Raw genomic sequence first — 15,024 nt, 5'->3', positions numbered from 1 at the left:
ACGATCATGATAACGATGGCTAAGAAATCGAACCCAAAGAGATGTGAGAATTATAGAACTATTAGTCTCATATCTCATGCAGCTAAAATTCTGCTCCGAATACTGAACAGAAGGTTATATGAAGGAACAAATAAAGATGTTGAGGAGGAGCAGTTCGGGTTCAGAAGAGGCAAAGGCACAAGAGATGTAATTGGATTATTAAGGGCGATCGGTGAAAGATTTATAGAAAAAGGGAAAGAGGTGTATGTTGTATTTATTGATCTAGAAAAGGCTTTTGACCGTGTGAATTGGGAATTGTTGTTGGGAGTTCTAACGAAGATAGGGCTGGAATGGAAAGATAGAAGACTCATAACAAAACTTATACATGAACCAACAAGTAAGTGTTAGGATAGGGGAAGACCTGCCGGAAGAGAGTGCAATTGGAAGGGGAGTTCGACAAGGATGCTGCCTCTCACCAACACTATTTAATGTCTATTCAGAAGAGATAGTGAAAAAGAGCCTATATGATGATGATAGCATTTCGGTGGAAGGTATAATGATTAGATGCATAAGATTTGCAGACGATATGGCGCTTCTTGCAGAATCTGACAAGAAAATCAATAAAATGTTAGAAAAAATGAGAAAGAGCTTTGAGGAATATGGGATGAAAATAAATGTTGTAAGGACAAAAGCCATGGTGATTGGAACGAAGGGATCTGTGTCAAATATAAAAGCAGGAGGGGAGAAAATAGAACAAGTGAATAGTTTTCAATATCTGGGTAGTATTCTTAGTAATAACGTGAAGTGCAAACGTGAAATAAAAGCAAGGATAGGAATTGCGAAAGACACCTTTAGGAGAAGAAAAGTCTGTTGTGTGGTACCTTGAATAAAGAGTTGAGAAAAAGACTCATAAAATGCTTCGTGTGGAGTGTTGGACTGCATCGGGCGGAAACGTGGACATTACGTAAAGGAGGCGAAAATCGACCAGAAGCCTTCGAAATGTGGGTGTGGAGAAGAATGGAAAGAATTAGTTGGGTCGAGCGGAAAACGAATGGGAGAGTGTTATAAATGGTGGGTGAGAAAAGAACACTTTTAGATATTATTAGAAAGACGAAGATAAACTGGTTGGGACATTGAGTAAGAAGAGATTGTATCATGAGGGACGTCCTAGGGGGTATGGTGTCGGGAAAGAGAGGGAGGGGGCGAAGGAGACTACAATTAATGGATGATATTAAAACAGAAAGATCATACGCGAAGACGAAGAGGTTAGCGGAGGACCGTGAAACATGGAAGTTTCTCAGCTGCGGCAAGTGACCTGCCAATAAAGGCAGAATTCCTATGAATGAATGAACCTAGTGAAAATGAAACATTCAAAACATGCTTATATGTTACATGTGAAAACTTTTAAGCAGATTTGTGCATATGTCCAGCGGACATACTTAAGGAGTACAATGTAGAAATGTCAAGTTCTATCCGGGAAAAATATTTGATGTATGTTCAAGGAGACCCAGGCAGTGTTAATCAGGAATGTAAAACATGTGGATTCAAGGAGAAGTTGCTGGTGCGCTTCCCACGTCCAATAGAGTTTTATTTTCCGTAGGTCGTCAAGTGAAATTTTTTATGCAAGAAACATACCAAAACATAAATTCGTTGAAGACGGATCCCCTGCAGGTATATCAGTAAGTGTTTTGATTACTGAAGCAGCGTTATTTTACTGTGAACTGTTATTAATCACCACCGACAAGCGATAGCTATTTCGTAACTGCTCACGCCAAAATTGCGGATAATTCCCGAGGATTTTCGCATTACTTAGACTTAAAGGGGTAAATATAAACTGCATGAGGAGATGAGTTAAATTAAAGCTCTTGGAATGTAGATTCCTGCTCTGAGCGGCCACAAACAAACTCTCCTATCGATGGTGACTAAGGGCAGCTCGCAGTAACAGTAAAGCTGCTTCAATAACCAAAACACTTACTGATGTACCTGCACAGTGTGCGCCTTCAACGAGTTTATCTTTAGATATGTTTCTTCCATGAATATTTTTTCCTCCATGATCTGGTAACGTTATGATACCTCATCTCGGCTACTATGAGATCCGGTTCTTGAATCTGTAAAAGTAGTAATTCATCATAATTTCGAGTAGATATTCCTTCAATGGCACATTCAGCAATTCTAGTGACACATTTCACTAAAGTTTCCCATGAAACATCCTTTTCTGTTTTTCGTGATTTCCATTTTAGCTCTATTTCTAACAAAATATGCACTATTCCTCATTAAACAGGATGTCTGCTACATACTGTCGTGTAGAAGTCCTTCCAAATATGATGAATTATTCATTAGAAATGTACAATTTTCCACCACACATGATTTAGCAGACTAACTTAGAAACCATGGTAATCTAGTAAACTTTTGGTAGTACCAGCGATAGACAGTTTATCTTTGTGTAGTATTCTGCAGAAATTTAGATGCTAATTGAAGTTAAATTCTGAGGTTTTCCAGTGTCACACTCTTCCCACAATTCTTTGACCTGAATATTTTTATGGATTTTTTATGGAAACATACATTACACAGAATTATCGATTTTTCGAAACATCAATCGATTTTTGTTACAATTTCCGTCTGTCTGACTGGTTTCCTTTTGTTTGCCATTCTTCTTCAGAATAACTGAGAACACGTGGGTTACAGTGTGAATGTACTCTTATTATCAACTTACAGACAGACAAGAACAAAAAAAATATAACAGATTGTTCAATATTACGACAATTAATAAACAACATTAGATACTATATTAATTGTGATTTCATTTGCAATAAAAATACATGCAATACACAATAACGTCGAGACCTTTTTTTATAAGTTTACATACCAGCAGACATGTTTGGAAGTTGTATTCATTGTAGAATACCGAAACAACAAGTATTTTCAAAAGAGCATAATGTAACCGCACAACAGTAAAATTACTGCTATGAAATATTTTGTAATATACAATGAAGGAACAAACCATAAAACCTTCCTGGTGAAATTCTCGGTACTGGAAATCTGTCATAATATAACGAATGAGCAATGAACTAGTATAATTTCTATCTCTTGTTTTTCGACAGAGAAATAAAATGGAACACTGATACAAAATCATACTCGTACTTCCATAAAAATCAACTATTATGAACCCTGTTGAAACTACAGAATATGCACTTCCTCTGTTGCTATTTGATAGATCAAGACGAAATTTTCAGTTTAAGTTGAACATAATTTAGGACCTTTTACTATTCATCTAGCTTGCAGTGATGCCACCTAATAAGTAGAAGAATCATGAGAAGGTACTTTTTGGGGAAATTTCTTTAAATATCGGTCAATTAATTTTGATTTGTGCGCAGAAATGTCTCGTTCATTACGTAAACCATAAGCCTATACTCTTATAAATTGTTCAAGTGTTCCACTGACGGTCGGAACCTTGTATATAAAGTCATACAGGTACTTCCATGAAAATCTATTATTATGAACTCTATGAAAACTATATAAAAAAACATTTTCTCTCCTGCTACTTGATGGATGAAGAAGAAACTTTCAGTTTAAGTTGAACATAAAATAAGACACACAAATGCATTTTATTGTCCACCTACTATGCCGTGTTGCAACGTAATAACTAAACAAATCGCGAGGTAGAATTTTCAAAGTGGAATTTTCTTAAGTATCCCTCAATTATTTTTCCTTTGTACCCAGAAATGTCCCGTTCATTACGTAAACTGAACGCTTACTCTCTTGCAACTCGTTCGAGATATAATTTTGTTTCAGTGTTCTACTGGTTGTCTGATCTATGGTCATTTAAACATTATCTCATCGATGTCTCTAAATATACACGGGTGCCAAAGGGTTAAGGGCTATAGTACCCAGGTGTTGCACTTATATGTTGACCAATAACCACTTTTTTATTCTATAGACCCTAAAGAACATTACTGATTGGAGACAAAATTCCACAAGCGAGGGAGTTATAACCCCTTTGAGCCACGGTCTAAATAGAATTGCGTAATATTCAAGAGCAAAAAAGTTTATACACAAACGCAATGAGTTAATAGTGCTATATTCAGTAATTGTACATTTTGATTAATTTGATTTAAAGTAATATTATATACGTAGTAAAAATACAAGAAAATGTTACATACAAAAGTTTTAGTACTGATAAATGTATATTTTAATAATTTTAACTTACATTCAGTTCTCCTCGATACGTGTAGAAACTTCCCAAATTTAGTTACAGACAGCCATTAGGGTAAGTATGCATACATTTTTTATCTCAACGCCAAAAAAGAACTATCACAATTTAAAAGATAGAAAGAACAGGATACTTTTTAGTTACTGTTGGCCAACAAGTTAGCCTTCTTTAAGGGTGAATATTCTTAATTGGGTTCTTAGTCCAATTCAAATTTGTTACAATTTAACGCATTTTAAAGTATATCGAAAGGGTAAGAAAGGAGTTTAATTTGAATTCTTAATTTTATAGCAGAAAAGGAAAACAACCTTTAAGTCAACCGAGTGATGTAGCGAGACAAAAAATAAATCTGGTGTCAAAACCTCTTTTCTTTTCTTTTGATCCTATGTTCTTGGTAAATACCTATCTTAATCCGTGGACAGAATTGGTAACTTCCCATTTCAAAACGCAATTTCACAGACATAGTTCCAAACCACAACGTTATTGATTTCTCACATATTGTTCACTTACTACACGTACTGTATTTATACCAGTGCACTTTGTGAAGTGCTGTGTCTAAATATTGCTACTAAAATATATTTTAATTATATAATTCAGTGAAAGTTTTGTTTTAGTTCGTTGGACAAATATTATTATATTTGATTAATCTTGAGTCCTGGATATTTTAAACCATCTGTTATAAATCAGAGGAAAATTTTAAAAGAAAAATCATTGAGCAACGAACTTATTTCCATGGGAATATTTCAACAAAAAAAAAGTTGTACAGTAGAAGCAAATTGAACTGTATATTCTCTTTCGTACAAATGGACACCTTCACTGATTTGTACAGACAATGTGATTTGTACAGAAGAAAGAAAACTTTCCTGTTTGCGTAATCTTTTGCATAATCCAATACGGCTAACCCCAAAGATTTTCAAAATGTCGAAAATGGGATTTCAATAAGAGAAAAAAGAATTAAAAAAATAAGCTCCTAAACTTTGATTACAGTCGCTAGACTGTTACTTCATAACGTATTGATTTGAACACATTGATAATATTGAGTCAAGATGATAAGCATTGATCAGTTTAGTTTTAATTTAATCATGAAGTTGTATTAGATTACTTCGCTTAATTTTCTATATTTTAGTTTCTAGATATACACTATTTATTGTTTTTACCTTGTTTCTCCATTGATTCTGTAAGAACTCCTGTAAAACCCAGACCAATCGTCATCATGAATCAGTGTTCCTTTATAATTGATGTTAATGGTGTAATTACCTCCTGCTTGAGTATAATTTGTTAAATGTATGATGAAGAATTGGTAATCGGTATTATATTCAAAATTGTCTATAGGAATTTCAGTTGAATCTTGCAAATCCAATACAGTTACTGAGTCCTCGTCAATTGTAATTTGGTCTATGTGCAGAGTGATGCTGTTTACTTCTTCCGTTGCAGATATATAAATTGAAATATTTCCGTTGAAGGAAAAGTCATCGAAGAAAGGAATCAAGGTGATGTTGTAGTAATAAGGTTCTACTTCTCTGGTGAGACGTACTCCGTCAGAATCCTTGGGATATATTTTAGGATTGGTAAAACTCTTGTGCTGGTGAGGTATTATCAGACCATTGGTGACTGTACCAAGAAGAAGGTACAGAAGTAGATTAAGTGCTGAAAATATATATGAAATATATTTTAACAAATATGTCAATTACTTCATTTGTACAATTAAAATGTATTTCACATCTCAAACGTTTTGGAATTGCATTACAATTAATACTTTACACTTTCACTGAGACGTCAATATACGGTTATCTTCTCGTAGAAAGTATCGCGATTAGTATAGCATTTACAATAAATATAAAATATACGTTTATCACAAATTTCAATATTAAGATCAGTATCATAATTTATTGTACCAGAAACCTGAATTACTGGGCTTAGCTATAATTACATTCACTTGTACACAAATACTTACCAATTTAATGTAAACATAACTGAAAGAATAAAACTGCCCAGATAATTATGGCGTTAGACTAATTTTCATATTACACTCATGCTATAGGGTATGTAGTGATTGTGGTCAGTACAATATTAAACCATTATCACTCAGTTCCATCAGAGAAGATGGAGGTGAAAATTTGCATCGGGCTGTCCTCTCACACATGAACGAAGGTCTTCAACTTTCGAGATTGAGTGAGCGAACAATTGTGCATCAGTTGATCCTGATGTTGGTCAGACCGTTTGTGACTATGGAGACATTACCATCCAGTAACATAGTGTTATTGCCGGGAAACATCTTTAACATTGTAAAATGCAAATGGTCTTCTAAACTTGTAACATAAAATTGTAACATAACTGATAAGCGTCAATATAGGACCAATTGAATTCCTTCTTTTGCGGACAACATAACAGATCTACCGTTATGCTTGACGATTGTAAAGAGACTCTGCAAATCATACATTTCTTTGGATGTTTACCAAACTTTAACATGGCCCAAAAAGTTCAAAATAATGTGAATGATGACAAAGTTGACCAGATTGCAAGTCATCAGCGGTTCAGATAATATTTTCGCTGCTCCATTGCCATTCTACTGATGCATTTTACTTCTGTATTAGTGAATTTGTAACCAGAAAGCGCAAGTCAATGTTATCTAGCTCTCGGTGGACTGTGGTTTTCGCCACAGGTGGTGTTTCATTTCCTTCGCCACTTTCATGGCATCGGCACAAGAATTGTGCTTTAATACCTAACGGGACCTGACATTAGAAGTTTTCTTCCAACCAATGTTCCTTTACGTGGATGTATATTTGCCGTGAGTTTTCTCGGATGTTGTACGCCCTTAGATAACGTCTACGCCAACAACTTGACATCCTTGGAAATCGGAGAGTCACCCATTTTATACAATCTCGGTCTGATTAGTGCGTTGCACACTGCAACTCAACTACTCCTTACGTAGCACCAAGATAGCTATAAAAGTGTTCAGAATCAACCTTTTCCAACTCGCTACACATTATAAATTTCAGGATATAAAATGGGACGTGAAAAGATAATTCTCGTAAAGATACATTATTATTATTATTATTATTATTATTATTATTATTATTATTATTATTATTATTATTATTATTATTATTATTAGCAATAGTAGTACATTAAATTCTAGTATTAAACAGAAGTGAAATCTTTCATTTATTAATGAAAATTAATTAAAATATGTTATGGCAGGTACTAACAGTGAAATGCATTTAAACTTTATACGTAACATGTATGGAGTTATTCAACAGTAGAAAGTACATTCTTCTATTATTACTTAAGTAAATAGTTGAATTATACTTTGAACATGATACTTGTGTATGTTTAATTGCACGCACACCGTGATCCATGGAGGAATTGTTTACAATGTAATTCTCAATTGTAACGCTCCATGTTCGTCTAGAATGAGGCCTACGAAAATGGACGCGTCACAAGTATAATTGAAAATTAAAATGGAAGAATATTAATGTAAATTATAATGCTTAAGTCAAAAGTTATGTAAGAGTCAGTATAAAATTGTTATATTGTAAAAAGAAAAAAAAATATGTGGAATAATTAGTTATATGCAGTTGGCAAATCTGCTGGAGGAATGAATACCTATCGCGAAGGGGGCGGGGTGAGCGCTTCGCCGACTCAGCAAGACAAGCAAGGATTCTCACCTTCTTGACTTGTTGTTCCATCGTCAACCGTGAAGGTTCTCCTTTCCGTTCGAGAGGGGATTCTCTGTTGTGGAGAATGGTTGCTCTTCGTATTGTTCGTTAGTGTATAGATGGAGTGTGCGACGTGGATCGACAAAATTCTTTTGCTGGTTTGCCAGTGTAAAATAATGAAAGTGATCAGTGAATAAGTGATGTTTTATTCCGTCTTTATGCAATTCACGATAGCTAACTTAGTAGCGTGTCAAATGAGCACTTTTCTCTTCTTTTCAGTGAGGCTACTTAGCTATGAAAGTTATACCGCGTGTGAGAGCTTTCTTTAAAAGTGGTATAAAGTTCTGTGGATTGCTTGCACAGTTTGTGGTACGTATGATTACATTATTTTCTCACTATATTTTCATTCTGTGCAACGATTTTCTGCTACTTAAATACAGTGAAGTGAAGGGTATTTTGTACCTAGTCAAAGCCCATTTTGATCACTTAAAAATTGATTCCTATTTGGCACCAGTTTGTTTGGTTTGTAATAAACCGAATATATTTCCATTCATTCTAGTTTTTTTGTATGTGAATGAATGCTCTAACAGAATTTTAAAGAATTTTCATAATATATGAATACTGACAAATTCCAACCGATTCGATTTTGTTCAATATCCAAAAGAGCTCAGACATAATCCAAATTACCAAATGAGGAGAAGTCAGAATAATAGAAGGTAAATTCCGAAACTTAATTAACAAGAGGTGAGTGAAATTTTCAACTTTTTCTTCGAGTAGTCATTGTGCCTCGTTTAATTTGGTGATTGTTGGTTGTGAAATTTGTTTCACAATCTTGGTTGAATTGCTTATGCAATTTCCGACTCTTTTTCAAATTTACGATCAATTAAGAAATTTTTCTCATTTTTAAAGTATTGCGGAGAGTTAAGTAGTGCTGGGCCTAATTCTCGAAAATTGATAAGATAACTATTTTTCCAATATTTCCAATTGTTGTAGCTTCCTTTTCAGTTTGCAGTGTCGTTAACGTATATTTTGATTTTGCTTGAGTACAGTTTGATGGAAAGATCTCCAGATTACCGTAAATTTTCTCCAGCATTCTTGTTCCACTTTTGTTTAATTTAATGAAGGAATATAGCATATTAGGAATTGAAATTTAAAGGTGGAATATTTTAATGAATGTTTGAATGAATTTAAATGAATTAGGATTAATGTTCGATTCTCCAACATTATTATTCCACTGTTTTGAAAATATAGAGACTGAGAGTGATATATTGAAGAATTGCGATTTGTATTCATGAATAAGAGTCTTGATAGTACATATTAAGTCTGAGAATCAAGTATTAGATAAATGTTTCATTACTTTAATGATATACAGAGTATTCGTAAAGCGAAGTAGCAAAAAAATTAGTAGCGCGCTCAGATTAGTTAAATTAGCAAATTTTTTGCTTTGCTTTATGATAATTCAAATTTGAAATTAATATTGATAGTAATATTATTACTTTGTCGATAATAACATTTGAACTTTATAATTTGAAGGACAATATTTTCAAGAAATATTTTTTCAAGAAGTATAATCACTTGCTAAAGATTAAAGATCAAAGAATATTCTTATATAGAATTAATTGTTCAGAACTAATTAAAAAATTATATTGCTATTCAGAAGTATTCAATTTTCATTTAATATATTTTTGGTATTTATATATATTATTATTGTTGTTTTGCATTTTAGTGTATTTACATTATCCTAACGAAATATTGTAAATACACAACCCTAGTTACGTTACTTTTAATAAATTTTTATTTTGAAATTGAATTATTGGTGTTCTTTATTTATTATAAATAATTATTTAATTTTTATATGTGTTTATTTCACTTTGTCATTGGAAATATTGGAAAGTACATTTGATTTCTACGCGGATGAGCGAAGCCATGAACGATTGAACCTTCAGGTCTCAGTCCCATCTACTAAGTGTCATTTGGGTGTATCCGGATTGACAATTATTATTATTATTATTATTATTATTATTATTATTATTATTATTATTATTATTGTTGTGAATAATAATGGTTCTCGATCTGGAGGCTATCTTGAGATACTAGGTGGAAGGGCTGTTACCTAATCCTTAATATAAGTGTTTCCTCTCTTTGACGTTTTCATTTCACTTAACATTAAGAAGCCCATTTTTCGTAAATGTGTAGTTAAAATGAACTCGGCGCCTGGTTGTGTCAACAGAAAGAGGATTATATATTTTTAGTGTCAGGTAAATTTTAATGGCAGGTTCTAAACCTAGGACTATTATCACAATTGCTTTACAAGCAGACATTAACATCTCTTCGGCAATTGTGTGTGGCTTCTTGCCCTTTACGTTCAGTTCGCTACCGTATAACCAGCTTTCTCTGCATTTTTGAAGAATGTGCTGTACCAAGAGTGAAATTGTGAATGTTTACACAGTATTACTAAATATAATAATAATAATAATAATAATAATAATAATAATAATAATAATAATAATAATAATAATAATAATAATAATAATAATATGATGATGATGATCTAATGCTCTACCACGAACAGCCCAGCGCTAAGCTACCAACCTTACTTTTGCCAATTCAGACATCTGATGTATTTCCAATTCCAGATCTTCTCATTAAGTTGATAAGTGTTTTAATGAAAGCTCAGGATGTTTCATCGTTTCTGACATTCTTATGTTCATAAATCATTGATGATGTTACGTAGAAGAAAAGAGCTTAAAATAGTTGGAGTCTGCTCTAAAGAGCTACGGACCTGTGGAGCATTGTAACCGTTATTTAGTCTTAAGGTCTTTCAAGGCGAGAGTGGACGGCCGAGCATTGAAAGTTGAGTACCGAAATAAGTAGAAATCCAACAGAACAAGGTTGAGAGTTTATGCCTGGTGTTGCATAAGTTGGATGACATCAAGTTTAAAAATATGTTGTTGCCTTTCTCAACCCAAATGTAAATTTACATTATCTTTTTGCAGCAAGGTGTGCCTTGGGTTTACCAATGTATTATGTTTTTGATGTACTGCAATATTCGTCCTCTCCAAATGTTCGAGATAGAATTCTGCATTGAAGGTACAACCGTTAGGAACGAAATTAACTGAATTACTTCCTCATAATTATATCTCATACAAAGCAAAACTTTATGCTTGATACGGCCCTCGTTGAAGACCAGTTCTGAAAGTTGACGTTTCCTTTGATCATTGCTTTCGCATATTCGGATTTTGGAAAAAACACTACTTTTCGATCCATGTCACAATCTGTAGTGTAAAACTATATCACATGGATTATGCAATAGTGTTTGGCACACATCCATTCTTCTCTGGGCCTGAGTTGGTATCAACTCATGTTTTAAAATGTTACAGAATGTAATGGTTTTCCAGAATTCGTGAAGGTGAGTGTGGGACAAGGAAATACCGAGCTGGTTTGATAACTGTTGTGAGATGGGGATGGATTTTTCTCAATGACGTGTCATATTTCTTGCAGTGGGGACCCTTGGCTGATATTCGAAAGTTTTACAACCTGTATAAATTTTTGCAACCTGAATGGTTCACAGCACCTTACCATTTTACATGACAACTGCTTTGGAGTGCTAACAGAGAGTTATGCCCCGATTCGAATTCATAACTGAAGATTCTGACGAAGTAGCTATGTTATATATATATAGGGAGAGAGAGAGAGAGAGAGAGAGAGAGAGATTCTGACTCACAACGAAGTATAAACATTTTGGGTACTTATAGTATGGACAATTGTAAGCAAAAAGGTTCGTCAAAAACTTCTGAGCTTAAGTCCGATTCCAACGGTTTGCTAGCCACAGTTAGTTAACCGTTTTTTGTCAACTACCAATAGAAAAGTATTTTTCCCAGCATGTAATAGATTTTTGGGAAGATCTATAGCGCGTTGGAAAAGTAAGAAATCCACACCTTTCGAATTGTGTATATTAAGATACTCTAATGCATATGGAAAGAAAAATTTCCAAAATTGTCTCGAAAAATGTTCCCTTTTCCGAATAATTTGTGGGAATTGCATGAAAATACAATGCAGACAAAAGATAGCAGAGCATAAGATGTTGTATGCCAAATATCGATGAAAAATTTGGAGACGTTAGGTTTAATAGTGGATAAGAAAAAATATTATTCATGACTGGCAACAAACAAAATCATTCACTAGTGATCCTGAAAACTAAATGTCAGTAAGACCAACAAATACGGAAGTGAATAATCGTAATAATATCGAATAGAAGGTAAATTTTATGAAATAAAGATAATCATGAAACAGAAAGTGGTGACACATGAGTATTTAATGGAAATTAATGGAAAAAGAATAAAACGAAAAACGTTTGAGAAACACATGTTTTCTCTTAACAGTAAGTAGTAACTACAAAATACACACACTTTTAAATTTCGCAAGGACGAGAAATAATCTCAAAAAATTCTGTTTTTCCCTTGACACATCTTACACCAAATGTTCAGTGATGACATCACATAATGCATTTGATACATCTGTTCAGGATGTTTTGAATGGAACGCCTTTATGGATCGCGATTGTCCCGTAAATAGACACGAACATTGTTGGTGTGAGAGACTGGTTCATAACTTGTATTGACTTTGGTGTTAACTACCTCCATACATTAAAGTCGAAGGAGTGGTGTTATTGCAAAGTACAGTCCAGTGAATGGGACTCTCTCGTTCATCCACATAGTGTGGTAGACATGATTAAGATTGTCTTTAACAATCCTACTGTTGTGGATTTTGCACCTTGATGTTGGATGTACGTACATCTTCTTGTAACAAAGGGTGCATCTTCCATTTGTACAGATAAGTAATTTTCTCAGAAATGTAGATAACAGGCGCCTTTCATTTATTCTGCGAAAATGACAGGATTAATCAACATACTATTTACGAAGCCACAGCACACGTAAACTAAGAAAAGTTGCGTAGAGTAAATTTCGATGATAGAATGAGAGTTATTCACTAATCAATGATAAGTGTTATTAGTACCACCTCGAATACACGTTAACTCGTCGATATATAAAATTACGGCAACAACTCCTTATTACATGATAACCAATGACAAAATTGATGTCTTTGTGTTTTATCGTTGACTTGAAAATGTTGGACTTGTTGATGAAGGAATGGATACAGCCCATCCAGATCTAATGTTCAAGAGACACTATTTTGTTGTGCATGGAGATTTGATGGTCTCCGTCTTGTACTGGTTGTCGGGCTTCATTCTACGCTCAATACAATATTATTTTGCACTTCAACTAATTGCAGCAAACCGCGATCAAATGGAAGAATCAGATATCGTTCCACTAGAATTTTGCAGAAGCCTCTACTCAAATTAGGGGATCTTAAGGGAAGGTGTCTTTAAAAAAACACAGATCTTGCATAACAACTCAATTGTTCCCAAGGAAATGGTATATTCAAAACACGCAAATAATAATAATAATAATAATAATAATAATAATAATAATAATAATAATAATAATAATAATAATAAGAAGAAGAAGAAGAAGAAGAAGAAGAAGAAGAAGACATATTTCTTGAAAATCAGTTTATCCCTGTTCAGTAGATTTTCATGTACTCACATATTATTAAAGTAATTTGAATTCAAATAGGCTGAGGTACTCCCTTTTCCTTGTTTGATTTCAACTCTATGCAATGACTTCGTTGGAAATTCCAAAGAAATACTCGAACCATGTTTACAAAAGTCTAGCTATTATAAAAAACTCCCGTTAATGTTTCTAAAGAATAATTATGAATTCATTTTCTTGCCTCTAATTTCCTGCCTGAGTAATATTTGTAATTTTTATATCCCAGTTGTCGTTTCCGCTGGTGTGAGGGCTCATCCGTGAGCCATTGCTATACGTGGCACGAAATTCGATTTCCCGGTGGGAGAACATTCAGCGCATTACAGTGGTTAAGATTGCACTTTATATTGTATGTCTCATATAGTATCGATTATGAAAAGTGAAAAGATATTTCAAGAAACGAACACATCAAAGTAGAATATCTAAGAAATGTTTTGCATAGTTTAAAGACAGGAAATAATAAATTTATTCTAAGTTTTCAGAAACGTAATATTAATTTTTTTAAAGTATACATTCCTTACCCATTTAATTAATGATAATATTGAGTTTTCCCCCTCTCATAATAATTTAACCCTCTATCAATATATGCCACAGTAAGTGGCTAGATGCAGTATTCTGGATAAGCTAGCTTTTTAAATTTTGGTAAATACACTCTTGCAATGATTGTAACTGTTGGCAAGAAGATAACTCTAATATATCTCATCTTCTTCTTCATTTAATCAATGGTATAGTATGGACATAACATAAAAGATTCAGTAATGCTCGTAAGCAAGTAAGATTTTCTTTGCTCATAGTTTACTTAATCAATTAAAATGTCCACCAGGATAATCTGTGCTACCCTGTGCTTTAAATACATCATAATCTTCGTACATCAAATTTTATAAGCTAAAAAATTGTAATACAATGTACTGTACCTATGGAAGGCTTCATCACTATTTAATTGTCGTGATTATGTCTTAATGCTTCCACACCGTATGATTCCAAAAGACGATTTCGCTTAACAACATTGGCTCTTATCAATTAACAAATATTATGATACCACTTGATTTAAGTGAGTAATCGCCAGACATCCGTTTGGTAACATTATCTATTAACTCTTAATAACAAACAGACTTTAAAATTTGATAATTTCTATTGTATTCTTATCAAATCTATTTAAATTTGGGTCTACTTTATTCTATCATTCCGTATCCATTATATAATACGAAAGCATGAGTGTCTGTTTTTCTTTCAAACTTTTGTGCGACACTAGGAGAGAAGAAAGTATATTAATAATTTTAACCAGTTGAGAATGCTCCAACAGCATTGCCAGAGCGAACTTAGAAAGGACTGTATGTTGTCTATTGCAAATTGCTTTTGTATTAAAAATGTAGGCTATTTGTCTCTTATAACTAGAGGAAGAATAATTGCATATAAGAAGGTGGAATGCCTAAAAGGTAAGTTGCTGGAGCCATGAACCAGGATATTAAAACTGTAGAAGATTGAATTGAACTATTCGAAGCGGAACGGGAACAGGAATTACAAACTAAAGTGAAACTGAGTAGATCGCAAGGGACAACAGAAGACGAAAG

General features: G+C 33.5%; 1 protein-coding gene across 1 annotated transcript in view; it reads right to left on the bottom strand.

The window, feature by feature from the left end:
* LOC145678641 (aminopeptidase N-like) overlaps window positions 1-14,465 on the bottom strand; it is a 60,546-nt gene extending 46,081 nt beyond the window's left edge. Inside the window, exons 1-2 of the mRNA XM_081749007.1 lie at window positions 14,368-14,465; window positions 5,344-5,833 (exon numbers count right to left, since the gene is read on the bottom strand). Of these exons, the coding sequence (XP_081605133.1) occupies window positions 5,344-5,833; window positions 14,368-14,383 (506 nt within the window). The 5' untranslated portion in view covers window positions 14,384-14,465. The remainder of the gene's footprint in view (window positions 1-5,343; window positions 5,834-14,367) is intronic.
* Window positions 14,466-15,024: the final 559 nt, after the last annotated feature.

This window comes from Thermobia domestica, chromosome 2 (assembly GCF_964235325.1).
Source record: "Thermobia domestica chromosome 2, izTheDome1.hap1.1, whole genome shotgun sequence".
NCBI classification, from domain to species: Eukaryota; Metazoa; Arthropoda; class Insecta; order Zygentoma; family Lepismatidae; genus Thermobia; species Thermobia domestica.
This window is presented reverse-complemented; position numbering and strand designations above follow the sequence as displayed.